The 27487-nt window shown below is 42.0% G+C and overlaps 2 protein-coding genes across 2 annotated transcripts in view; one reads left to right on the plus strand and one right to left on the minus strand.

The window, feature by feature from the left end:
* Positions 1-336: 336 nt before the first annotated feature.
* Positions 337-1461, minus strand: LOC131777929 (protein SPMIP1-like). Its single transcript, XM_059094307.2, has one exon. The coding sequence runs from the start codon at positions 1342-1344 to the stop codon at positions 805-807; it is 540 nt and encodes a 179-aa protein (XP_058950290.1). The 5' UTR covers positions 1345-1461; the 3' UTR covers positions 337-804.
* Positions 1462-1957: 496 nt separating this feature from the next.
* Positions 1958-27487, plus strand: part of LOC131777909 (trichohyalin) — a 30774-nt gene continuing 5244 nt past the window's right edge. Inside the window, exons 1-32 of the mRNA XM_059094274.2 lie at positions 1958-2733; positions 4371-4579; positions 5943-6229; positions 6939-7233; positions 7623-7882; positions 8351-8616; positions 8877-9224; positions 9547-9765; positions 10234-10388; positions 10510-10625; positions 11402-11605; positions 11686-11876; positions 12475-12667; positions 13422-13599; positions 13975-14133; positions 15021-15215; positions 15422-15602; positions 16109-16232; positions 16350-16540; positions 16964-17252; positions 17864-18105; positions 18572-18771; positions 19592-19757; positions 20395-20544; positions 20913-21158; positions 21904-22232; positions 22738-23014; positions 23601-23800; positions 24534-24789; positions 25397-25576; positions 26073-26303; positions 26749-26871. Of these exons, the coding sequence (XP_058950257.2) occupies positions 2191-2733; positions 4371-4579; positions 5943-6229; positions 6939-7233; positions 7623-7882; positions 8351-8616; positions 8877-9224; positions 9547-9765; positions 10234-10388; positions 10510-10625; positions 11402-11605; positions 11686-11876; positions 12475-12667; positions 13422-13599; positions 13975-14133; positions 15021-15215; positions 15422-15602; positions 16109-16232; positions 16350-16540; positions 16964-17252; positions 17864-18105; positions 18572-18771; positions 19592-19757; positions 20395-20544; positions 20913-21158; positions 21904-22232; positions 22738-23014; positions 23601-23800; positions 24534-24789; positions 25397-25576; positions 26073-26303; positions 26749-26871 (7203 nt within the window). The 5' untranslated portion in view covers positions 1958-2190. The remainder of the gene's footprint in view (positions 2734-4370; positions 4580-5942; positions 6230-6938; positions 7234-7622; positions 7883-8350; positions 8617-8876; positions 9225-9546; positions 9766-10233; positions 10389-10509; positions 10626-11401; positions 11606-11685; positions 11877-12474; positions 12668-13421; positions 13600-13974; positions 14134-15020; positions 15216-15421; positions 15603-16108; positions 16233-16349; positions 16541-16963; positions 17253-17863; positions 18106-18571; positions 18772-19591; positions 19758-20394; positions 20545-20912; positions 21159-21903; positions 22233-22737; positions 23015-23600; positions 23801-24533; positions 24790-25396; positions 25577-26072; positions 26304-26748; positions 26872-27487) is intronic.

Below are 27487 nucleotides of genomic sequence, written 5' to 3' on the forward strand. Positions count from 1 at the left end.
GCAGTAACCAGTAAAATTTACTTTCAGAGGTACCCCAGGGTACCACTTAAATTCCCTTTGAATTATTGAATATTCAACTGGTAAAAGGATTGCAAAACCAATTTGAAAACATCTTTTACCTGTCAAGCCTAACAAATAGGAAAATGCTGTGTATGTGTCTAAGAGTTCCTTAGGACATTCCTGCTGTTATCTTTTCCCAGGCTTTCCTCAGGAAATGTCCAAAAATTTGAAAGGAATAAAAGTTGTTAAAGCCCAGTTATTCTCATATACATACAGTTGCACTTAAAAATTGGTTGTAACCCCATAAAACAGAAAAAAAAGACTATCGTCAACAAATTATTATGTGTACAAAACGGGCAAAACTTTGATTTATTAAACAGCAAATATTAGTAAAAAAACTCACATTCCTTGGTGCTGCACGTGACTAATTCGCTCCTAAAAAAAAAAAACCTTCATCAACATGACAAAAGTTGGCAAGGATCTAAATCGCTCAAAGAAAGCTCGCCACGAAAAAAAATTATACAAACTCTAAAAATATCCCGCACCTTTACAAAAAATTTCCTGGTTGACAATAATCAAGTCAATTACAGTATGGTTGCTAATAACTAAATTAGCGCTAGCGTTTTAGTGTGACAAAGACCGAAGAGAATTTTGTTATTGACATCATCACTCATCACACTGAGCGTTTTACAAAAGTATTTTCATTATCCAAGGTAAAGATCAAAGTATTAGCTCTGTCACAAATGTTATTTGATAATAAAGACCTCCGAGCAAACATGTGTTAATCAAAAACTTAATTTCTTTTCAGTCATTGTACAGAATTCCATTTTGACGGTAAAACGTGTCCTTGATGACTCGAGTACGACCGCACGATGGGTTTGTGGTCTTCATACAGTCGTTTAATCTCCAACCGATCTCCCAAGAGCTCGTGATGGGGAATTCGTATTTATGCTCGGGAGCCTTTAGCTTTCTCTTCTGTAAATATGCATAGCGACCGCCTCCAAGTGCGCTGAAACCGTCGTACAACAATTCCCGTGTCTTGCCTGAAACCGGACGCATTTCAACAAGAAGGGACTTTGGATCAGCCTTAGCCTTCTCCTCAAGCTGTTTTTTAGTAGTACTCTCCTTCTTCTCCTTTTCCTTCTCTTCCATTTCTTGCTTCAACCCCTGCAAAGCGTTGATTTTAAGTCCTTCTTTTCGAGGTTTCGCAGCCATGGCGGCTACGTCGCGCGCAAATTCTTTGGAATATCTTGAATGCCAGTTCAAGCGGACATATGCTTCCTTGTCAATGGATTCCTTCCAAAAGTTTTGACGCTGTGTATCCATATTTAATTCCCGCACCATCTTGACAGATTTCTTGAGCTTTAGAGTTTGCAAAAGTCGCCAGCAGTGTGTTAAGTTTGTTTGAAGTCTTAATAGCAATGTTTGTCCTACGCTCCTGCGGAATGCTACAATCAGTTGCCATGGACAACTGTCTTAAGACGTCTGGTTTATTTAAGGACACTCTGTGTAAAATGTCATAAAAGGTTAGCTAAGAATAGTGTAAACCGCAGCTTCTCGGGGGAAGTCATAATTTATTAATTATTTCTCTGATTCTAAATGAAAAAAAAATTAAAAGTCGTTTTCCGCCCTGGAACAGAAATCGTTTATTAAGGAATTGTTCATGGAAAAAATCTTGATTGCCAATCAGCCGAAAAATATTATTCTTGTTTGTTCGCTTGCCTTTTTTTAACACCAGTAAGCCTTTTAGAAAAGAGAAAATAAAACAAAGGGAACCAGAATTGCATCGAGTTTATCTAACTCTTCCTTCAGGTAAGAAATGTTACTGAAAATCGGAGTTTGTGCGGTATCGATCGACCCGTAGTGTCCCGCACCTGCGGGTGTGATCCCGTGCGTGAAGTTCCCTGTGTGACCTCTGACGTCATAAGGTAAATACTATGGCAGCCATAGCTACATGCCGCATTCTTCATTCGCTGGAGAGTTTTGTTTCTTTGTAAAGATATTTGTCATCAAATATGCCGGAGAGGAAGAAAAGAATTTCAACGATGATTAACTATTATGGCTAGAGTTGTTTAAAGTTCAGTGTTCGAACAGAGAACACCTCAGAAATTGGCTTCGAAGTCTTTGGGTTAGCTTATAGTTAAGTCTGCAATCAGCTAACCTGTGATTACTCCATCTTATCAACCAAAAATGGGACTTATTGATATGGAATTGATGTTTGATTTACTGGATACGGACATGAGGGGTTATCTGACCTCAAATCAGCTCCAAGATTTTCACGAATCGCTGTACTTCTCTCCGATCGATCCTCGACAAATCGAAGGTGCCATAAGAACAGTTTGTGGCAGTTCTTCTCGCGGACTTTGTCCACGAGAAAAATTTATGGATGTGTTAGACGACCTTGACCGGAGGAAAAGTCTCGAAGAAAAAATTTCTTGGGATTTTAAATCACTTGATGTCGAAGGAAAAGGAAGAATTTCTCTCAAAACAGCGCTGTTGCTTTTCAAAGCTGTCCACAATGAATTGTTTTCAATGAAGACCTGGCGATCATTTGTTTCTCAGCGGGAATATCCCGATGCAGATGTATGTTTTGATGAAATCAAGATGTTCCTGTGTAACTTGGTTGATGGTGGTCCTTGTGAGAAAGAAGAGTTTAACGAAGAGGAGAGAGATGTTGGTTTGCGGTGTGTTGAAAATGAGTACAGGAATCTGAAGGAACTGGAAAAGTTTCAGGTAAGTTCTGAAGGCATTAAAAGCTGTCTGGCAACAATTATTAAAACTTGATTTCAGTATGATGGCCTGATTCGTCATGAGCATCCCAATTTTAGCATTTGGAATGATTCAGGGGATATAGAAAAGTGTGGTTAGCCTGATTTTCTGAGTTCTTTGAGATGATTTGGAATGGTTTCGTGTTACAGTTATCATCCAGACCCCCCTGAACATTATTTGGGATAATAAGGCTGATTTCGAGAGCAGGCTTAGCTCCATTCTTAACGCTTAAATATCAGTATGCACATTCTCAACACTGACCTCTTATCATTGTCTGTGGTACTGAATCTAAAGGTTGCTTTTAATGGTCTTTGTGGCTCAGTTAGCTTGTCTATATCTCGCACAAAAAAATCTTTCTTTGTGATTACTTGGCAAGTGAGCTTACCCTTTAGCTGGGATCTAATTATTTTGAAGTTAGGATCTCAGCCTAAGAGGATTTAAGTTCTCCTAGAAACATTGTTTGGGCTGGCCTGGTAGTGTGTTACTGTTACTATTATTACTCTAAGTGGGACTTCTTCAACGTTTACCTATCAGCAACACGATGAAATGATAAATTCTCCCTTCGAGATACTATATTTTTCTCTGCAAATTAATTCCAAGAATTTGGTTATGTATTTAGGTAACACTTGGCTGATAGGCCGGTTTACCTATTTTAATCACTAGATTGCTTGAAAAATGTATCTACAGTGCTAAAAGAAATACATGACTTCTGGCTGACCAGTTGTTTCACTGCAAATCAAAATCATTTTGCTGCAAATTTATGGTCGTTTTGCTACAAATCACAAGTCGTTTCGCTACCGACTGAAATGACTTCTGGGAGTTTCACAGCCTAAAAATTGCATGTACAAAATTTGATTGTATATAAAACATCTACTGCAGCACAGAGGTAAATAAGCTTATTGAAAATCTTCACCTTCTTTCTCCAGTTCTTTGATTTTCTCAGTGTTACTGACGCAGTGGTCAAATGTCTGTGCATTTGCAAATGTTACAGCGAATAGTTGGCATGCTTCCAGGTTTTTAGAACCAAGCTTTCTTACACAAATTACAAATAACCATGCAAGCCAGTAATTCATGGTATTTGAAAAGAGTATAACTTTTTTTAAAGCTCAAAACAGAGTTGTACAATAACAGGATACCCAAACTTGACTTAGTTTTCCTTTTCCTTGAGTTTTTTTTTCTTCATCAGATTGATACAAAGGTTTCAATTTTCTTTGAATTTGCTTATTTTGCAAGACAGCAACTGTTTCTTAGGTTTTCCTTTCAAATTTACCATGGAAATTAAGGCAAGCCTGCCAAAATTGATCCTTTTGGGCATGATGGATGTTTGACAGCTGTATTGGGTGTAGTATGTTGACCAAGAGTTGGTATGAGGAATCAGACCTCAGACAGTAGGCAACAGTCAGCCAGACAGTGGACAGACTATGGTGTGATGCGTTGACCAGTGTATCAGCTGACATGTTTTTTTGGATAGGATTTGTTACTGTAGCCAATCATATTATTCTGTACTCCAGTGCTCCACCATGGAGCCACACTGACTCTACAGTAAGGTAGGCTATTACCAGGGGTGTATGTGATATATGTTGTTCTAAATTTGTTTTAAGGAGGATGAGGCATCCCTAGCTGCTGAAGAGAGGGAGAGAATGCACCAGGCCAACAAACTGAAACAAGGAGCTGAACGACGAACCAAGCGGCTGGATCATGAAGGTGTTGTGGCCCTGCTGCATGAGGATGAAGAGTGGGATGAGAAAGCTGCAAAGAAAGCAAGACAGAAAGTCACAGCTACAGATTTAATACAAGCTCTACGAACAAAGTAAGATTCTTGAGACCTAACAAGAAGTTAAGCTATTCTTTAAGGCTGTCAATAAGGCAAGAAAAGTTTGAAAGTGGAAAGCAAATACATGTAAGATATAGAATAAGAGAGATGGTGAGTTCTGAGCCAGGTAAAGAGATAGAGAAAGTTTTTTTTCTTTTTGTCTTGTCACGAGTGTGGGACAAAGAAAAACTTCTGAGTCCCCATGAGGAATTGAACCTCAGACCGTTGGATTCCACTCTCCGATGCTCTACCACTAAGCCAAAGAGACTCTATGATGAGCAAGGCCCACTATGAAGTTTATATGTGGTAAGCATCCTGCATACTGCTTGGATCAGGGATGCCAATAATGTTGCTCACCACAGAGTCTCTGTAGCTCAGTGGTAGAGCATCAAAGCATGGAATCTGAGTGTCTGAGGTTCAATCCCTCATACAGACTCGGAATATTTTCTTTGTCCTATGCTCATAACAAGACAAAAAACATCTTTCTGTACTTGTAAGAAATAATAGGCAACCAGATTGTTTAGGAGGCCATGTTGTTTGGTCAGATTACAAGCAAGACTTAACCTTTTCAGTTAAAATGTCCAAGGCATTCCTCAAAAGTTGCTCAAATTGTAAGGTCAATTTTGAATGTGAGTTGATTTACACATCTATACCTATTACAGGTAAATTACAAAATGGCTGGGGGTTTATGTAGCTTGTATTTGTTATACTTGTGTTTCTTGCATGATTTTTTTGAACAATAATCTATTTATCCATTACGTTGTGTTCCATTCTTTTCTAACAAAATAAACATTGACCCCTGATTTTTTTTTCTCCCTTGATGATGTAGAGGATCTGCAAAATCTCCCAAACTATTTTTAATTTTCAAAGTAGCCTAAGGTCTCACAGAAAACTTCTATGTCATTGACATGTGCCTTTTGTGTATGGAAATCACCCCATTACCAGGAGTAACAGTGTGTACCTTCTGTTACCCAGTCTCTTCCTGAAAATAAAAAAAGGCAAGCAGTCCATACGACAACAAAAACTTTCATAGGAACTCTGATAGCAAGTAATCCCAGAATTCTATAGCAGGGGATGCATATAGTATATCTGTAGTAACAATATACGCTTCTGATTGGCGGAATACGAGTGCATTGTCATGTAACACGAGTGCAAAGTTGGAACACGAGTGCAGAATTGTAACACAGGTGCAGATTGCAAATTTTTCTAAGACTACAAATTTCACTTGCCCCACGGGCTCGTGAAGTTTCGTTGTCTTTTAACATTATTAACACCAAATTGTAAGAGAAATTATAATAATTACCAATACAAATATATTTGAGATCCTAAACGTTTCATGATGTCGATTGTTATTCTGCAGGTATGAGATCTTGCGTGACAAACTTCTTTTGGAGATGCTGAGACATCACATTGGTGAGGGAATGTGGACAGTGTTATCTGAAGATGAGCAGCACGAACGCCTCATGCAGTTGAAAATGCGTGTTCATCGTCTTCGTAAAGACAGTAAATTAGACGGCGCCAATTCCCTGCCTGGTGCTGGTCTCACATTCTTCTTCAATTTGTCGGCATTGATGGGTCTTAGTAGAATAGGAGATGAAATTCAGCAGCAAAAAGAAGCTGAGAAAATCAAAGAACTGGAGAAGGAAGGTGAAGATTTTCGATAAGCTTGTTTACCTCCGTGCTGCAGTAGATGTTTTATATACAATCAAATTTTGTACGTGCAATTTTTAGGCCGTGAAACTCCCAGAAGTCATTTCAGTCGGTAGCGAAACGACTTGTGATTTGTAGCAAAACGACCATAAATTTGCAGCGAAATGATTTCGATTTGCAGTGAAACAACTGGTCAGCCAGAAGTCACGTATTTCTTTTAGCACTGTAGATACATTTTTCAAGCAATCTGGTGATTAAAATAGGTAAACCGGCCTTTCAGCCAAGTGTTACCTAAATACATAACCAAATTCTCGGAACTAATTTGCAGAGAAAAATATAGTATCTCGAAGGGAGAATTTATCATTTCATCGTGTTGCTGATAGGTAAACGTTGAAGAAGTCCCACTTAGAGTATTTTAAAAGCCTTTGGACTCTAACATCAGTGTGTGTATTCTCCACACTGTTCTTTATAAGTTTCTTTAGATAATGACAAGGAGAATATGTGTAACAATCAAGAACGTCTTGAGCTGGCGATCATGGATCAATATCAGTATCTGGGCGACTGCCCACCTACCCCTCCCCTAACCCAACATTAACACTTAGTTGTTATCAATATATATCCGTCGCGGATCAATATCAGTATATTGATCCGTCGCACCAAGGGGTTGAAGTATTTAAAAATTGTTTTAATGTTGCAACTGTCACAGGGAAAAGCAACAAGGAGATAGAGGAAGAAATGCTCAGGTCTCGTGAAAAAGCTCTACAAGGACACGCCAAGAGTGAGCAACTTCTGATAGATCTTGAGAAGCGCTATCGCCAGGATAAAGACGCCATAACTGCCAAATTGAAAGGCGCTGGTACAAATACCATGACAGCGGAGCAGAAGCTGACTGAGTATGGACTTATTCTAAGAGAGCAGTTACGTGCCCGAGAAGAAGGGAAGTTTGAGAGTGCTGGTTTAGCTATGGGAATTGCTGAACGCGTGAAAGAGCAGGTGCAAAGGTACATGATTTTCATTCTGTATTTTGTATTGTCATATATGTGTGCTTTGCGAGGGACAGAGAATTGGACAGACAGAAAAACGAACGATTGGGGAGGTCAACTGACAGAAAATGAAAGGAATAGAGGAGAGAAGTGATTTGCGAAGAGATAGAAGGATGGATTAATAATGAGAACTCAAAGTTTAAAACAAGCAAACTGCTGAAAGCGCGGGAAAACGTGGATAATCAAGACGCGATTGGTATTTTCGCATCTGATTGGTTGAGACGGGGCGTAAGTTTTCTAGACCAATCACAACGAAGGAAAGCAAAACCAATGAAATCTTCCATTACTTTTGACTCTCGATTGAAAAATTTTTTTTTCTTTTTTTTTACTTTTACGTAATAAACCAGACCAAAAGATGACCGCAAACGACAGGAACAGCTTGGCAAAGAGCGCCTTACACAGCGGAAGGGCAGGAAGCTGCCAAGAAACTGGAAGGGAGGGGAACTGGACTTCAGTACACCAGGAGAGGCGGGTCTGGTTGATGTGTTGGAGGACACTGTCAGAGCATTGGAAAGGAAACACGCCATGGAAAGAGAGCTGCTTATTTACTTGTTACAAGGCCGGGAAAGTGTACAGGCCCGCAGTGCAGCTAAGAAACTATCTCCAGGTTAGTGGTGGAGGACAAAGTTAAGGGAGACAGATTTGTAAATGCGTTCAGTTTATGTTGGGAGAATACGTCGTAATGGATTAAAAGATTAGATAATAAAGCGGATTTACAATATTAAATGCCGCGATATTTATTAGACTCTAAGCTTTACCGCTGATTGAGTTTCGACAATGCTAAGGCAGTACATGTAGTTCACTGAAAAAATAGTCTAACAGAAGTGAAGAGAATTTCCTAAATTTCTCGCGGCCGTCCTGCCTTATTGTAGAGGCATTCATTTGAAGAGCGTTTACACCCTTTTCAATATTTTTCGAAGCGGTGGATCCAGAGAGAGGGTCTGGGAGGTCCGAATCACCCCAATGCAAGTAATGGGGGGGGGGAGGGGGAGGGGGAATGTGGGGGCAGGGTGGGTGTGGGTTAGTCGAGGAGTAGTTTTGTAAAAATAATAACTTGTTGTATGGTAATATTCAGACGAGCGATCCAACCAGCTGCTTGTTTTGAGAACTCAACAACAAGGCTGGCGGAAGCAAAGCTCCACAGAACGCTTGGTTAGCAAAGAACGCCATTATGCGATCCTGCAAGAAGCTGCAGGGCTGGTGATAGAAGACAGACGAACTGACCTCAGGGTATGTCGCGGTACCTCCCCTGACGATCAGGAGGTAGCGGCAGACATCATGGCTGATCTTCAGCATTACCAGGAAGTGGAGAGTCAGATGTTGTTGACACTGCATAGCAAGGTGAGGAGCAATTCATGTATGTTGTCGCTATCTATCCCTTTGCGCCCTCAGTCACAAGAGCTTGCTCGCGGGCTAAAAGGGCCGCGGTAAAAGGTCATATAGGCGGTGGAGGCCTGTCGGTAAATGGCTTTTATTCAAACCCCTGTTCTAAGTAAGGTCTAGGGTAGCATTTGCCTCAAAAGACATAGAGCAGGGATAGAAAGTTTTAATGTCTCTCGTGAATTAGTGGTAGTCCTAATCAGCTTTATTAATTTCCGCAGGACATGCAAGAATTGTTTCGTCTTCGACAACTGGAGCACCAATCATGGCAAGAGGAGTTGCTCGACGGGATATCATCTGTTCTTCTTGGCACAGAAGAAAATGTCTCTCAAGAGGATGAACTTCTCCAGGCTTTGGAAGAAAAATACGACACGCTTAGAGACAAGCTGCTTCTTGAAGCCTTAGAGAAACAAATGGGCGCAGCAGAATGGGCGCATCTCTCTGAACAAGAAAGACAGGCTCGGCTTGCTAAGCTAAAGCTACAGGAGAGACGTCTGAGACAACAAGGGAGGTTTGATGATGCAGCGGCTCTGTTAGGTGAAGGACTTAAGAATGCTGAGACTCTACAGGTATCGTAACTGACCCTTTCACTTCCAAGATCTGATTGTTAATTCTCCCCTCTAGCTGCTACACATTTTCTTGAAAATTAGTTATGAGAATTGATCAACAAAACAACTTCGCGGATAACCAAGTCGTGAGTAGTTTTAGTGTTGCATCTGATTGGTTGAGAGGGTGGATCGAGTTTTTTTTATTAGACCAATCACACTGCACAATGATGCAAAACCGATGCAATCTGCAATAACTTTCAACACTCCGTTGAAAATTGTTCTCTTGGTGGTTTCCTCTACGTTAATTTAAAGGCCTTTTTTTTCTTCCAATTTTTTTTTAAAGGCTCTTTTGGGAGAAAACCGACAGCGTTATTTAGAGCGACTTAAGGAACGCCTAGAGAGGCGCCAGAAACGACTTGAAGAAGGGTTGGATCCTGACGAAGAAGATGAGGAAACCATGCGACTTTTAAATGAAGAAGAAGCCGTCAGTACTGGCAACATCTTAAAAGACCTGCAAAACCGTTTTGACGAGGAGAAGGATGCACTATTACGAGGACTACAGGTACAGCGCTTTTATGTACCATAATCCTTGTTTTGTCGCATAAATTTCGCGCAGAACGCGTGCAAGGGTCGGGAATAAGCAAGCGAGCGAGCGAGCGAGAAAACCCCTTTGAGTGCGCACTGACATCTCGCACGTGCCTACCAAAGCGTCATACGCTGCTCCAAGTTTACACCCGTGGACGCGTCCTATGTTTGAAGTATCAAGGTTTAAGTTACAGTGGTTCTCTGATTCAAGTCTAATCCTGGGAACCCGGCCTAAATTTGAGACTAGTTAAAACTACAGTGATTCACTGACACATGTCTACACCTGGGGACCCGGCTAAAATTTAAGATCTCAAAGGGTAAAACTGTAGCGATGCACTGACACAAATTCACACCCGGGGACGTGGGCTAAGTTTAGGATTACGGATGTAAAGGATACCTAAGGTTTGATTGAATGGTACTCTACTCTTTCTCTTTGTGTTATCAGGAGGAACAAGACCGGAAAGCTGCAGAAAAACGTCGTCAGGCTGAACTTGTGAGGCTCAAACGCGAGAAAAGACAAGCTGAACAAGAATCACGGTTTGATGAAGCTGCGCTGGTACTGGGGCTGGCGGAAAGAAACAGACAGAACCTTGAAGAAAAGTGAGGCAGAAACGTGACCAGTTCTTAGCTTCTTGAGAACTGATGGATCCATTTTCAAAAACTTAAAGTTTTATTGCGGTTCGTTAAATCTCTTTAACTCATTTTTTTTTCTGGTCATCAGGTTACGCCGTGATCGGGAGCGTCAAGAACAGCTAGCAAGGGAACGATTGGCGAGAAGAAAGAGACGAGGAAAACCTGAGGAGCAGGAAGATGACGATGAACCAGATCCCGATAAAGGTTATATAGACAACAAGTAATCCCTCCTTTTCGGCCTTGTCCGTCGCGCGCGTCAATAAAAATCAGTACATGAAAAAAATTAATGAAAGAGGGCCGTGCGCATGTCTTGGAGTGAACCTACTTTTGGTGTGCCTCACTCGCTCGCCCCGAGTTCCTCCTCGGCTGCGCTGCGCTGCGATTCTTAAGCACTTTATGTTTACTTACGTCATTGTAAAGCGCTATTGGACAGCGATAGAAAGAGCTCTAATTACATAAACTATTATAATTATTACTCTCATAGTTCAGCGCACCAACATCAACACCAATTTTTTCACTAATTTTGGTTTGTACTCTACTGTATTTCCACTTAGATTCACTTGTCGAATTCAGCGCGACTGTGTAGCTTTTTTTATCCACCTCATTTATGCAAAAAGTTGAAGAAGTAGCGTCGCTTTAAGCTAAGTCAAGTGTTTCGACCATTTTAGAGGAAGACTGTCTGTCACTACGATTTTTGCTGTAGTTTAAAAGTAGAACGCCTCACTCCACCCCACCGTAACATTAACCTGCGCGCAGGCCCTCGTAATTGAACTTCGGGACGAGCGTTTCTCGCCCGCGGGAAAGTATGAAGCCTTGAGAAACGCGAGCCGGCGAGAGGTCAACACAGATATTAGTGCCACGCTTCCTGCAGCGCTAATGATAACGAAGGCCTACTCTCATGCTACCGCAAAACTAGGGTTCAAATCATTTTTGTGTGTGTGATCATTCTTCACGATCGGCATCTTCTCCTTGATTTATAGATGATTTACAAGGCTGGCAGGACGCTGTGTTGAAGTCACTGGAAAGAAAACACCGCGCAGAACAGGAATTCTTGATGGGATTGCTTCAAGATGAGAGCAGCGAGAGCATACGAGAAGAAGCCAGAACTGTTAGTGAAGACGACAGACTTAAAAGACTCAGTGAGCTCAAAGGGAAGAGAGAGGAACTTGACTTGGGTGTTAAAGGTTAGTTTAAGATGCTATTCAAACTTAAGTTCAAGGGTTAAAGTGGATTTTGTTAAAATTTTGTTTTTGTTTTTCCTTAGCTGACCAACTTCTCCATGTCGACATCCTGGACATGGCCGCTGCTTACAAATTTGAAGTTCAGCGATACAGACTGAGTAGTGAAAAGGAAGGTGAAGTGAACGATGAAGAAGTTACAGTCGCTATGATGGCTGACTTACAAGAAGAACAAGACAAGGAGAGTGCAGGAGTCCTAGGAAATCTTCAGGAAAAGGTTGGAGGGACAAGAGAAAAAACCGTCAATTGTTACTTTACATCCTACTGTTTACTTCCCAACACTGAAAAAGCCTGGAAAAAGGCCAAGTCTCTGATTGAAAACCGCCAAGATACAAGAGCGCAAATTCCCTTCCCCACCTCCCTCCTTATGGTATATGCTGGAGATTTCATCAAAGCTGGGGGGGGGCGGGGGCGGGGAGGGTGAGGGGATTTCTGACAGCAGCGAATAAATAGGACTTAAAGAATAAAGGGGCTTTTTCAGGATGATTAAGATGAATTAATTCTTACTCTTTGACAACAGAAATACAGTCTTTCTTACGTCCTCTCTGTCTCCAGTCCTTCATCCAAAACCTATTCCTCAGACACTGAAGTGTTAGTTTTTGCGGAGGGAGGGGACAGCGAAGAAATTAAAATGATGGGGTGGGAAATAGAGAGCGTTCTCGGCCCTGCGCCATTCTTGCTTCCCCCTCCCCTCCCCCTCCCCCTCCCCCTCCCCCTCCTCCCCTCCCTCTCCCCCCCTCAACAAAAAAAAAATTCCGAATCATTTTCACCGGAAACACATTTAACGAATGATTTTTTTCTTTTTTTTTTATCAGACTCAAGAAGAGCTGTCCGCCATGAAGGAAAAGCATGAACAAGAGCGGAAAGATGAAGTTGTGGAGAATGTAGCCACAGTCTTGTTAGAGTATGATGGGACTGGATCAGACAAGGATTTGATCTCAGCTCTGGATCAGAAATATGACGCGCTTAAAGACAAACTCTTGCTGGAAGCTATCAAGAAGCAGTTAGGTAAGGGTGTAGTGGTTTGAATCTCCTTCCTTTTCTAGTCCTTTAATGTTTTTATTTAAGTGACCGAGGGAATTGGGGAGGAAATATTTTAGAACACTTCTGCGAGGTTGATAACTCTGTTATTAACCTTGAACCCTGGAATTACAGTCGATCGTGTGCATTCTTTGTTAAGTTAGCTGATTTAGAATGCGACATACTATTGAAGAATATGTCTGTGGTGCGTGTGTACTATACCAGTTGAAATAGTGTGATACAAGAAACCCTTTCTCTATTATTGTGAAAATGTAAGGGAAGGATCCCCAACAAACAAGCCCCCATACTAATAGACCGTTATAACCCTTCTCCTACGACAGATGTCGCCTCTCTCTCCGACTGGGCAGAGAGGTGCGATATACCGAATTACGTCTGGGATCGTAGGCTCGTCTCCTAGATGCGAAGAGACTACCCTGCGATGTCTTCATTTTATTGTAATACTTTTGCGACAATAAAGCCTCAACCTATGAGAGTATTATCAACGGTCAGTCAGAATAAAGACAAAAATGACAATGAACCGATGATAACTCAAAAAAGTTTTAGCAGACGACAGGTCCTTGAGCGCGGGAAAACGTGACCAATCAGGTTTCGATTGGCCTCAACTTTACGTCTGATTGGTTGTCGGAGAAGGTGACGCGAGTTTCTTTCGGCCAATCCTAGTCCGAATTTTCGGAACTGAATGTAAAAAAGTCTCATTACTTTTTCGTATCGTTTCATGTAGGAGACGCCGAGTGGGCGCAGCTGTCAGAGCAGGAGCGGCAGAAGAGACTTGTGAAACTCAAATTAGAGGAACGACGACTGCGGAAGGAAGGACAACTGGATGAACTGCACCGTCTGCTGGGAGAAGGATTTGAAATGGACGCCAATCTAAGAAAATTGATGGGTGAAAACAAAGCAAGGTGTGTTTAATGTTACTGTCGGTGACCGCAAGTCATGAAACTATGAGTATCGAATTTCGACTTTCTGGAGGGTAGGGAGAGTAGGGGGCTGAATGATCAATTTTTGAATCACCAGACACGATATGATACGTTAAAAGGAAACAAGAAACAATTAGTTTGGTGATGATATTTGCTGGCTACATCGCAAATGAACAGATAGTGGTAATCATGATGAAAATTGGCCAAACAAGATCTTCAGGATCCTTAAGTGATCGAGATTAGCGGCCATCCGGTCGTCTGAGACGACCAGAAAGTTTATCGCTTAACCAACTACTGGTAAAATTAAGAGGCTTTTTTCATTCCCCTTCCAACTTTTTGAAATTCTAATTGTGACAGATACGAAGAAAAACTGAAGGAGCGACTAGCAAAACGTAGGGAGCGATTAGCTCAGGGATTGACGCCTGATGACGATGATGAGGCAGAGTTGGAGGATGGTGAGGCGGAAGGAGAAGGAGTAACAGATTTGAAAGCTATATTGGAAGATATGGACAAAAGGTACTTTGTAGAACTATATTCATAGCTTGATTTACTAGGCTGAAAGTTTTTTTAGAGGTTCCTCCGTTCATCCGCCCGCGGGAAGATTTGACACGAGTCAGGGAGAGGTTTGGTGGGGGTTGGCACTAATAATGATTAGTGCCAGACCCCTGGCAGACCTCTCGTCGGCTCGCTTTTCTCAAGGATTCAGACTTTCTCGCGGGCGAAGAAAACCTCGTGTCGCAGCGTAAATAATGACAACAGTTTTGATGTTAACCGATGTTTTTGTGGAGTGAAATGCGACCATTTATCCCGGCTGTGTTGCGTATGGATTATTTTACTTTACGGAATTTGCAATGACTTTCAGAAGAGAATACTCCACATCTGTCGTTTCTTATCCTTTCTTTAGGGAACAGTGGTGTAGAATTTCTTGTTGTTCGAAGCCGAGTGATGCCCTAAGAATTAAACCCAAGTGCTTGTTCCTGTGTCATACTTTGAATGTCGAGAGCTCGGTTTTAGAATGGCTTTTCCTACTCGGAATGTTCAGATATTGTCTTCCTTAAGTGATTTATGGAATTGGTAGCCTGTTTTAGTTGTACAATTAGTAAAACGCAGCGGAATACTAAAAGGTGCAACAGCACCGGCGGAGCGAAAACGAAAACAAGGTCTAGTTGTGAATATCATAACGCGACTCGACCCAAACCTTTCTCCGCTACTATGGCGCCGTTTGCTTTTTTTTGCTTCGTTTTACCAACTAAACGCTTGGAAAAAGCCCTGGAATTTGATATAGGGAGGTGAGAGAACTTGCCCAACTAAGAATGATCAGGTCCTGTCTTCTCCAAAGTTATCCACTGAATTTGATATAAGGAGGTAAAGAGAATTTACCATCTCGTCACTGCTTTCTTTAGATACGAGGAAGAGAAGGAAGCACTGATGCGTAGTTTACAAGGAAAAGACGAACACTTCATGAGCGAAAGACAGAGACAGGCTGAACTGGCCCGTCTGAAACGAGAGAAACTGAAAGCGAAACAAGAAGACAAGTTTATCACGGCCGCGTTAGTACTGGGACTGGCTGAGAAACAGAAAGCTGCAGTGGAAGAAAGGTTGGGGGCCAGTCATTTTTTATCGCGAGGGGGGGGGGGTGGTGGAGGATGTTGGGGGGAGATTATATGGTTTTCCGGGGGAACAGAGATAAGTCGTCGCTAACAGAGTATAAAAAGGGAACTGTGGAAAATTGACCGCCAGTGAAGGGGATGTAACCGATGTTGGAATCTAAAGGTGATAAACGTTTCTCTTTTTGTGTTTCTAGGCTTCGTCAAGACCGTTTGCGACAGGAACAATTGGCACGAGAACGACTGGAACAATTGCGTAACCGCAAAAGAGCCAAAGAACAAGAGGCCGAGGAGAAACTGGTGACTGACGGGGAAGTCAGCGTCTTACAAGAAGCTGTAATGAAGACGCTGGAACGGAAACATCAGGATGAACGGCAGGTGAGTATCAGATAAGTCAATCGAACCAGGGAAATCTTAAAAAGAGACGTAGGATTTTCTCTAGATGGACCATATTTCAATTTTTATACTGCTTTTCCGCTTCTCCCCTTAAAAAAACTGAACAAAAATTTTAAAAACAGTTAATCAGAACAAAAGAACAGGGCAGAAGGAGTTGATGGGAACCAAAACAAACCACGCACGTGTAAATTGTCTTAAAGGCGGGAAAACGATGAGTGAATGACTTAGTTCGCCATCTGATTGGTGGAGAGGGCGGCGTAAGTTTGGTTTGGACCAATCAAATAGCGTATTGAAACGAAACAAATGCATCCCTCGTCCCTAACCAAGTACACCGCATGGGTTTGACTTCTCATCCCAATTTCGTGGGCTCGACGCCTCGTAGGGTCTCAGATATTTCAATCTTGTTTTTGTTGTTTTGGATTCTTTATGCACTTAACATATTCTGGAGAAAGGTATGGATTTCTGATTTGATCATGGGTCTTTATTAGGCTTTACTTGACGTGTTGCAACAAGAAATGCCGGAATTAGCTGAGGCCGCCGCGACAATGACTCAACAACAGCGAGAGAATTGGCTCCAGCAGATCAGCATGAAAATGAAAGGTCTTGATCCAGGTATGGAAATACTTTTAAGATCTAAGATCGCGCTCTCCTTTTTAACTAAGTTGAACACTTTTACAAAAGCGAGTTTTCAAAGTCAAGTTTTCCTTATTCATCTTGTTCCTTTCACAGCCGACAAAGAGGCCCGTCATAATTTACTCGTGGAAGCTGCTGTTTTTAAAGTTGTAAACCGACAGAAGTATCTGGAACTGTCGCAAGAGGAAACTGTGAAGAAAGATGATGTTATTGTGTCGCTGTTGGCAGACTTGCAGCAGGAACAGGACCAAGAAAGCGAAAAACTTGTGAATGAAATTCAGGACAAGGTATGTTACGTCTCTTTGGTGGTCTGTGTAATTCAGTAAAGAGCTTTTCTATTGAATGTCCTAAAACCACAACGTAATAATCACATGGCCAATCAGAATTAACGTGAATATCACAACCGACAAGGAGCCAACTGAAAGTGGAATCAGGCGCGGGAAAACGCGGGTGACCAAATTGCGATTGCTCAAGGTGCTTATTTTGATCATAATTAATCCAATGTGACTTGTACCCTTGAAATATGGAACTGATTCTAAACAATGCCAACAAGTTTTAGTCATATTTACATTAGAATCCGTAATATATTTCTGTTGTGAGCCAAGATGGTGCTTCTTGTCTTCCCAAGTTGTCTCGTTCAAAATATTTGGTTGTTTCTTCTTGGACGTAAACGTTGAGCCAGTTTGATTTGTATTGTCTTTTCGGTTTAGGATAAAACAGAGTTAGTGCAACTTCAAGAAAACCTCTTCCAAGCGCGAAAAGACGCCTCCCAACCGAACGTCGTTGCAGTTGTCACGCAAGCTGAAATCTGGGGCACGGCTAACGAGCGTGACCTGTCACAAGCCCTGAATTACAAGTATGACGTGTTGAAAGACAGGCTACTGCGTGACGCTCTTATGCAACAAGTTGGCTTGACTGAGTGGGAGGCACTTTCTGAGAATGATCATTTATCCAGACTGGCGCAGATGAAACTGAAAGTACAGGCTTTACAAAGTGAAGGTAAACCTTTCATATTTCTTCCTTGAGCTCAAAACGTTTTTACAGGATGTCTTTAGGCGGTGGTTAAATGACAAAAAAAACTCAAAGATAAATTTGAACATTCCACGCGAGCGTGATACAGAATGAAAATCTGAGTCTGCCACGAGATTTTAAATTTCTTTCAGTTCCGACTTTGCATACAAGTGCTTTAACTAGAGTACATTTATATAGCGTGTTGTAAAAATAAAAGGAACAGCTTATTAAACAATGGAAAATATCGCAACGACCCATTGGAAATTCGTAGTAGAAATAAACTGCTCATAACGCAGATTGACCAAGTCATCGCGAGTTTCCGGACCAATCACTCTGTGAAATAAAGCGAAACTAAAGCAATCTCGGATTACTTTCGACATTCTGTCGAAAATTGCTCCAACTTAGCTAAAGAAGGCTTGTTAGAGAGCTAAGAAATGTTCCGGGCTCCTGTTGATTCTGAGTTATTTTGTAATCAGCTTTCGATGAAATAACTTTACTTTTAGACTTAGTTGGAAATCACTCTCTTAAAATTATCAAAAGAGCTTGAAGTTTCAGTTGCTTGCTGCCTCTTCCTGAGACCATGTGTTTGTGACTTGTAGGAAAACAAGACGAACTGAAACAGCTTTTAGGTGAGGCAGCAGCCATTAATCTCATGTCACTGATGGGTGCGAATGGCACGCAGCAGAAGCAACGGCAGAATGAACGACAACAAAAGAGGGAGGAAAGAAAATCTCAAGGAATGTCAGACGAGGAAATTCTCAAACTCGAGGCTGAAGAAGATGTCCAAGCCGAGGAAGAGGCGCTTAAAAAATCCACCGGGAGTACAGTTCAGGATCTTGAGGTAAATATGTCTGTTTATCGGAAGTTTTTGGACCAAATTTGTATCTGACAACAACGCCGTGAGAAAATACTCGAAGTAATACAACATAGATTATTTAGTTTTATGAAATGAATTGATACTGTAAACTGGCCACCTTAAAGAGTTTCTTAAGCTGACGTTTCCAGCGTTAGCCTTTAATTACAGCGAATGGCAAGGGACTAACGCTCGAAACGTCAGCTTTAGAAAGTCGTTACGTGGCCAAGTTAAATTATCAACTCAGTTGATAAAACCAGTTTATCTTGTATTGCCCCCAGCGAGGCAACACACAGTTTTTTTAGAAACTTACCCCTTTATTCAGTTGTTGTAATATAACGTACATCATTTAAACCTACTCAATCTATGAATTATCAGTTGTGGTGGGTAGGCGGACGTTTCTCAGAATATTTTATCCTCTCAGAATGATGTTATCTCTTATGTTTTGCTTTAGAATCGTCTCAGTATTGAAACAGACAGCCTGTTAGCTGACGTTCGCGGGGCCGACGCTAAATTTGAAAGCGAGCAACACCGACATGCACAGTTGGCGCGAATCCGTCATGAGGAGAGGCAGGCCTTGCAGGAGAGCTCGTTCCAACCTTCCGCTCTGGTGCTTGGACTTGCGCAAGCTCGTCAGGTTAACATGGATAGCAGGTAAAGAGTAACCACCATCTGATTTCTCCCTATAGTATCACTGGCGAATCAAACGTTTAAGTAACGAGAATAACGGAAATGATCAAGAACTACAGAATGTACAGCTGGACTATTTTTGAAGTGTTTTCAATTCACGCCGTTTTGCAGCAAATTTTTGGCCCACGAGCGTTTGTACCATTAGAAAATTGCATAGTTTTTTTATGGCTATTATCTCGATAAGTGTGCTGTCAAAAAGGCAAACGTTTCCCGGTGAGTGTACCGTCCATAAGGATCAGTGATGCTCCTTCCTTGCGTTGTGTAGCACCTCAAGATTTCTTTAAAATAACTGTAGTGCGAGGGCTTGATCATAACTGAGACATATGCCAGTATTTTGTATAAAGCCGACCATTTTGAAACTCCAAAAATCTCCCAAGGTTTGGTATTCTTGTTTTACGTGGCACGATTCGTGAGGTAACCAAGGGGGCGCTCATCACTTATCGCCTTGGGGGAAGGGGGGGAGCTTGTGGTGGAGGATTGTGGTTAAGAAGAGGGGGGGCTGGGGGCTGGGGGCTGGGGGCTGGGGGCTGGAGAAATTGGTTGTGTAGCAATAAAATTTATCCGATCCCCCCTAAGGCTCTGCCGTATTCTAATGATCCTCCTCATTGGCAGTCAATTGTGTATAGTCCCCCGTTTATGTTCTGTTAGCGACGACTGATCCTTCCACCGTACCCCCTGAAAACCTTAAAATGTGTTCCCCCAAGCTCCACGACCCCACCCCCTCCTCCCCTAAACTGGCCATCGACAATGACTAGTCCCAGAGTTTGATTTTTTTTTATTATAGCTCCAAACAGGATCAGGACCGTCAAAAGCAATTGGCCCAAAAGAGATTAATCGCGTGGCAACAGAAAGACCAATCAGAGATGAATAAAGTTAAGGAACAGCTGAAGGCATTGGAGACTGGAAGCGAACCCGAATCAGTCTCCAGTACGAGCATTGGAGCTCTGCAGGTTTGTGTGGTTACAAAGCTACAAGGGATTTAAGGTACTTCAGCTTAGCTAGTAGGATTTTCATGAATCCTTTTCGCACGCGTATTCGTCAGTGTCAGTGTAATTCCGAGAGAAGACCGACCCTTAGTTACATGAAAGACAAGAAATATTGGGAAACTCCTAACCACATTTTCACCAATCGATTTTCAAGCTGAAAGATGTGGAGAAGAAATGGAGTTCGGTTTATAAATCTGGCATTCTCTAAGTTATATGAGCCACAGGTCGGAATAAGATTCACTGGCGTTGGGAGAACAAAAAGACGAACAAAACGAACTAAAACTACTTTTAAAACGTCGAATTTCCTCCGCCGATTTACGTCTGATTTCAGTCAGCTTCGATCTGCCACGATGTCTTATTGATCGAGGAGGCAATCCTGCATTCGGCAAGTTTCTTAAGTTTTCTAATTAGTTGCCGAAATACTGAAACAGTTTGAGTTAATTCACGGGTGTAGTGAATGTTTTCAAAGCCTTTCTTCCATGAGGGTAAGCCTGAGGGCTTGTTTCACAATTTTCATTGTTTGTTTGTTTCTTTTTTTTGTTAAGATATTATGGTCAGAAGTCGTGTTTGATTTCGTTGTACTATGCGCTTCATTTCGCAGGAGGCGGTGTTGAAAGAAATGGAACGCAAACATCTGTGTGAGCTCCTAGTTCTAGAACGTTTGATCAGCGAAGAAAAAGAAAGTGACCTCAGGAAAACAACTCAACAACTTAATAAAGAACAACAGCAAGAGAGGTTATTCGAACTGAAGGTTTGTGCGATCAGTTCTAATTTTTTTTCAGTTGTAGAGCTTTCTAAAGACTTGTCGGAGATTGTAGCAGGAAGGCGGTAAATTCTTAAGTTGGTTGTAGAGTAAGGAAGGTATTAACCATTTGGCAAAAGGAGACGAAGTGAAATATACAAGTCTGTTCCGATTTTGCGGTCAGCGCACTTCCAACAGAGCAACAGAGAACTTTGTGGTGAGCGAGGTCATTAGTAGGTTCATATGTGACAAACGTGCTACGTGGAGGTTGTGAGGGAATGGGGGTGAAAAATGGTAAATTGTAAGCTTTTTTTCGTCGAATAAAGGCTTGCTCACTGTTGTTGTACCATTTATTTGATTATCGCCTCTATTTCCAGGAACTACGAAAACAGTGGCGGGAGTCTGGACCCGAAGAAATGACAGAGACCGCTGACGAGCAAGAAGCGATACTGCGAGAAGGTGTAGGCTTGAAGCTTGAACTGAGCCGTGAGGAACTGAGGCAGAAGGCTGCAGGGGAAGGAAAGGAACTGGGGCCGGATGACGATTCTGTGTCTCTACTCGCCGCCCTTCAGCAACATCAGGAACAAGAAGCTGAATATTTGCTGCGAGATCTTGCTGTGAAGGTAAGGAACAGAATCTTTGGGGAAAGCAGTTTGTATTCCTTACTTTTAATGCAAACGTTGGTCAAGACGGCTCCAACTATTCAGTCTGTGGATGAAAGCAAAGTGAAAGCTTTTGAGAAGTTCACGTGGTTATGGTTTTTTTATTGCTGTAGAGGGTGGTTCTATCTCTCAACCCTTTACACCCTAACATCGGTATGCACACTCTCCATACTACACTCTATAACTTTCCAAGGTGCTGATAAGGAGAATTTGTTTAACAATCAAGAGCTTCCTTAGTTGGTGATCATTTCCTTTCTTCTCCTGACCTTAATGTTTGAGTCAGAGGTGTTACTGTAAGGAGAAATTAGATGCTGATCACTCTTAGGAACCAAAGGGTTAAGTCGGTGGATGATTGGATAAAATCGTAGGTTATGGCCCTTCAAATGAAAGATACTGAGCAGTGCTTTGATATGGTCTTGTTTATTATGTCGTGGTTGAAACTTTTACGTTTGTGGATGAAACCTCAGTGTATGACCACAAATGAAACCTTCTGTGAAGCGCTTTCATTTGGTATTATGCTGTCCAGGGCGGTTCTCTGTTGAACTTTTTCGAAGAAACCCAAGTTTGTGACAGTCAGTCAAATACTCTCATGTGAAACTGTATTTTTGTACTGTACAAGGTGCAATGTAATGTCGTGTTTCAGTCAATGATGTAACGATTCAAGAAAGTCTCGCTTCTACTAATTTATTTCATCGTTCTTGTTTAGAATCCCATGGTGCTTAAGCAGCTTCAAAGCGTGCACTCGATGGCTTGCAAAGAACGTTGGTACGACAATCTGGCTGCCTGTGTGTTGGGTCTGAAGAGAAAACAAGCTCGCCTCACAACGGAGGAATCTGCAGAAGAGGAACTGGTAGAGGCACTGGAGCAGAAGTATGACGCCTTGAAGGACAAACTGCTGACAGAAGTCCTCATGAAACAGATGGGAGACGCGGAATGGGCGGCTCTGTCCGAGAGGGAGAGGCAGGCCAAGCTGCTGAAGCTGAAGCTGCAGGAGAGGAGGCTAAGGCAGGAGGGAAAGTTAGACGAGGCCTCAAGGTAAGTGGAACAGGAATGAGGCATTGGTGAGGGCGCTGGATTCCTAACGCAGGGGCTTTGATTGGCGTCCCGATCCTAAAATCAGATGCTGGTTGAGTTCATTGTAGTGCTTGTTTCGAGGGATTGTCACCAGCTTGTCATATTTTATCCCTCCAGAAAACCCAATAGTTTAGGGATGTGTGGACAAAGAGAAACTAGGTGGAGGTGATGCTGCTAAATTTATTTATTGATTTATTTTGTTTAAATATTTTCAAGAAACCAGACCGAGAGTTTTCATTCAAGATTTTAATGCCTCCTGCACTACCTTTGTTCTTGGTGAAGTATTTTCTCACGGGAAACTTGACCTTGAAAGAAAATTCAGTTTTTATTTTCCAGTTGGGTATATTTTGTTTTTCTTTCCCTGTTTTTTTTCATTTTCCTCTTTGAAACCTCTATGTCGAATGAAAACGAATTTCTTGACTGTGTTAACAATTGCATGCTTTTTCTTTTTCCTTTCCAATACCAGGTTACTTGGCGAAGGAATGAAACACGACGCAGCTTTGCGCGCCCTGATGGGCGAATCAAGGTCGCAACAAAAACAACGTCTGCAGGAAAGACTTGAAAAGCTACGTAAGATGAGACAACAGGGGGAAGAAGTAAATCAAGAAGAAATGGCTGCACTTGAACAAGTAGAAGCAGAAGGAGTTGATGCAGTGGATGCTGACGTATTGAATCACCTGATCGAGGAAACAGTAACAGATGCTGAACAAGTCACAACGAATACCCTGCTGAATGATCTAACGGTACGGTTCCCCCCCCCCTCTTTCTTATAAATTACCCCTGGGATTCTTTTCTACCCTTCTTATTTGACTTCATCATTGTTTTTCCATGCATCTCCCTCCTTTCCTTCTGTCTTCCGCTTTCGAATTCCATGCTCTATACTCCCCCCCTCCGCTTCCCTTCTCGTAAATATCTTTTTTCCTCTTCCTCTCACCTTGTCCTTTCCTCCAGTTTCATAATTCCTAACTCTCCACTTCTCTTCCTTTACACACTTTCCCATATGTCTTAGCTAACCCTTCCCTTTCCTATATTTTTTCTTTTCATTTCCCTCCTATTTTCCCCTTCCCTTTTTTAAACAGTTTCCTCTTCCCTTCCACCCTTTATTCCTCCTCCTTACCCTTACTCTTTCTATGTCATAACTCCTAGCCTTCGAGGTATTTTTTTTTCCTGCGTCATTTTTTTTCCATCCTCTCTTTCCCCTTAAAAATTTCTCATATTCATTTTCTTCTTTCGAACAAAATGCCACACCAACTCTTGTCAGTCTCTCTTAAGTCTCCTCCATTGGATTGCAAAAGACCCTGTTTAAATCTCTCATGCTTTATTTTAAAGTCTCAATTTGAGGAAGAAAAAGAAGCCCTGCTGCGAGGTCTCCGCGAGAAAGACGCGAGATTTGGTAGCGAGAGGAAGCGACAACTAGAACTGGCAAAACTTAAGCGAGAACAGCGAAGACTCAAACAGGAAGACAACTTCGATACAGCTGCTGTTCTATTTGGGTTGGCCAAACAGGAACAGGCCGCCAGAGAGGCAAAGTAAGTTGCTTGCGTTAAGTTAGAGAAGTTTTGAATAAAGTCGTAAAACCAAAAGCAAAGTGATCACATCGGCCAATCAGAGCAAAGGAGAACGTCATCATTAACCAATGAGAGCCCAAAGTAAGACCGGCAATCTGCTTGAAACGCGGGAAAACGCGAGTGACCAAATGGGGATTGGTTTTAGTTTTTTTATTTGATTGGTTGAGGTGATGGCGCCAGGTTTCTGGACCAATCACAAAGCGAAGTGAAGAAAAAGTTAGAGAAGTTTTTAATAAGGCGTCATAAAACCAAAAGCAAAGTGATCACATCGGCCAATCAGAGCAAAGGAGAACGTCATCATTAACCAATGAGAACGCAAAGCAAGACCGGCGATCTGCTTGAAGCGCGGGAAAACGCGAGTGACCAAATAGGGATTGGTTTTAGTTTTTTTATTTGATTGGTTGAGATGATGGCGCCAGGTTTCTGGACCAATCACAGAGCGAAGTGAAGAAAAACCAAAGCAATCCCTACTCTACGTTACCATGTATTACCGATGGCGTAGCTCCATCTTTTTTTTCTCCCCCTCTTCCTCCCCCCCCCCCTCCCCATCCCCATGCACTTGGTTGAGAAGGGGATGCGATGTTTTTAGACCAATCACGGAGCAAATAAAGTAACATCGAAGTCGTTCCAGATAATTTTTGACGCTTGATCGAAAATTTCTGGTTTTGACAAAGTAACCCTGTTTCTGTTGCAGCTTTGAGAAGGATCGCGCAAGACAGGAGCAACTTGCTCGTGAGCGCATCGCAGCCATCAAGGCTCGCCGGGCGGCAAATAGGGAAAAATCTGAGGAAGAGGCACAAAAGGAACTGGAGGAGAAACTTCTGAAGGAGCAGGCAGAGGACAGTGAGATTGACAAGAGGAACGCACTGGATGTGGAGCAAGGAGGACTGGCACAACTACAGGAGGCCATTTTGAGTGAGGTGGAGAGGAAACACTCTTCAGAACAAGAGGTATTTTTCGCGAACGGTTACATGATGTATAAAAAATCCTTGTTTCCTGCTGTTAGGAGGGGTGCACAAACAGATTCATCTCGGAATTGTTTCAAAAAAGCCACCTACATATTGCTCCTGGGTTTGAGAGCAAAAGAGCGAACCTCGATTGAGTGACGTAAAACCAAAACCGAAGTAATCACAACCAGCCAATGGGAACAACGGAAAATATCACAAGGAGCCAATGAGAACTCGAATAAACAATCTCGGGTAACAATCGTCAAATGTTCGTGAAACGGATAGTTCCGATAGACCTCCAAATGGATTTTGATTGGCTCCGATGTTATTCCAATGTCACATACTTACGCTCGTGAACCCACACGATAGCGAAATTACTAGTGCATCTGCGCAATAGTCACAAAAACGAGAAAACTGCTAGAAGCGTGGGAACACGCAAGAAGAGAAGACGCTTTTCGGTTAGGTGCCTGGCGCGAGTGTTCTGGACCAGTCTCAGGGAGAAGTAAAGAAAAACAATACAAATCTCTATTCTTGTTTGACAGTCCGTAAGAAATTGCCCTTCGAGAAATGTGTAGAAATGACGGTTAAGAATCTCTTTTCACTCATCTAGGCACTCACAGACCTCTTGGCCAAAGCTGATGCAGATCAAGATGGTTTAGCCGCAGCCAGGTATTTAACTGAGACAGAACGACAACAACGAGTGGATGAACTAGGCAATCAGAGGAGAGCTTGGAGATTGGATGCAGTTCGGGATGCAATGCAGGCTGTTCCTGATGAATTACAAACAGAGGTATGGATTTTTCCTCCTTTTGTTTCTCATCTCTTCGCGTTTCCACTTTCGTTTCCGTTCGTTTTCCTTTCAAGCATACCGATTTCTGTCGTCTGATATTGGTATCATCCCCAAGGTTTCCTACCCCTCCTTTACTAGCATTTTACTTTGTCCATAAGTTTTTCTTCCATTTTTGAATTAAATTGAAAAAAAAATGGATACTGTAAATTACGAAACAGTTATTTTCCGCTCGAATTTTCGCGCGGGCCGTAAATCTGAGCGGAAAAACTAGGTGTCGTAAATTACAATACGGACCGAGAAAACAAGGTTAGTAAGATCTTTATTATATTTCTCGGTTCAAATAGAGGGGAAAGCTCTCGATTCATGCAGACGCGTTTAATATCAGCGAGCCGCACAGTGAAGTCGCAGGCGCGTCCAAGTGCGCAAGCGCCGGCACGTATTACCGAGAGCTATAATAATGTAGCTTACATTTGTCTTACTGTTGTCAAATTCACAGGAAGAGAAGAAGGCTAATGCAACTCGTATTGCTGAAAGCCGAGCTAAGCACATGAACTTCTTAAAAGAAGCATTGGTTCTCCATATAGAGACCAAACGAGCACAGCTCTTAACACAAGGAGTTGACGAAGAGAAACTTCAAGAAGAAATATCTGTTCTTATCATGGCTGATTTACAAGAAAAGCAAATGACCGAGAACAATGCTGTTGCCAACATTTTGGGCGCCGACAAGGTTAGTCAATTTCAAACAGGTGAAACAGGATCCGAGCAAAAAGGTCGCTAAGGCTTACATATTTGGAAGTGGAATTTCAGGGATTCTGAAGGTGTTTTATCTGGGAAGGGTCCTTAGGGCGCTTTTCGACTGAGTGTTGTGACACCAGAGTAATCACTAGGGCCAATCAGGACAGTCAGCGGAGAGGAAAATACCAATAAGAGCTAATGAGAAATTACAGTAAAACCGACTAAACTGCTGGAAAATGCGTGCGATCAAGTCGTAATTAATTTTAATTTTGTATCTGATTCTAAGCTTAGTTTTTTTTTTGGTAGACAACTGAAATTTAGATGTTCATCCTATTTCTGGATTGTGTTTTGTGGATATTTGTTTCTTCATGACGATGTTTTACAGTTTTGGATGACGTGCCCCTCATTCAACAATTTGCGAAATTTACTTTTCACAGGACGAGTCCGTCTTGGCGCGAATCAGAACTGATCAGCGCATGGCACGCCGAGAAGGATGGATGGACAACTTGGCTGCAACTTTAATGGGTTCCCGTCCAGTGAGAAAAAGAAGCACAACTCTGGTAATAAGATATCCGTTGATCAAAGTTGACATTCTCTTAGTTGTTTCCATAAATTTCCCTTAATTGACCTTTTGAGAAGTGTTATCTTTATTCAAATTAATTTTTGGATCTATTGGTTTTTAATTAAGCTTCAAAACGACACGATAAAACGAACTCATTTCAGGACATTTGGAATAGAAATAAAACGAACATAACGAACATTACGAACGAAACCGGAACATAACAAAACGGAAGTTCAGATTTTTCCCTTGAATTTAAACTTTGATAATTAAAAAGAAGTTATTAACTTATTGTTCCTCAACAATTTTTCATAATCTCTGTTTGTAGTAGTCCAGAATTCCTATATCTCTAAAGAGGAAAAGATTAAGGAAGGGGCTGATATCGGGTGCATCTTTTTATTGCAGTAGGGGAAGGGAGGGCTCATGAGTGGGGGGGAGGGGAGGGGAGAGGGTTTAGTAAGAGGGCGGGGGAAGGGGAGGGCTTATAAGCGGCAGTTTAGGATAGTCGTGGTTTACTTAACTTCTTAAGATAGCAAACACTTAGAGTTAGATTGTTACTTGTCGGAGTTATCGTGCGTTATCTAGCAATCATGTGTCGAGAATAACAAAGCATATAG

Source organism: Pocillopora verrucosa, chromosome 11 (assembly GCF_036669915.1).
Source record: "Pocillopora verrucosa isolate sample1 chromosome 11, ASM3666991v2, whole genome shotgun sequence".
Taxonomy (NCBI): domain Eukaryota; kingdom Metazoa; phylum Cnidaria; class Anthozoa; order Scleractinia; family Pocilloporidae; genus Pocillopora; species Pocillopora verrucosa.

Coding starts and splice junctions, on each gene's coding strand:
- LOC131777929 (XM_059094307.2), bottom strand. CDS start 1,344: ATGGTGCGGGAATTAAATATGGATACACAGCGTCAAAACTTTTGGAAG.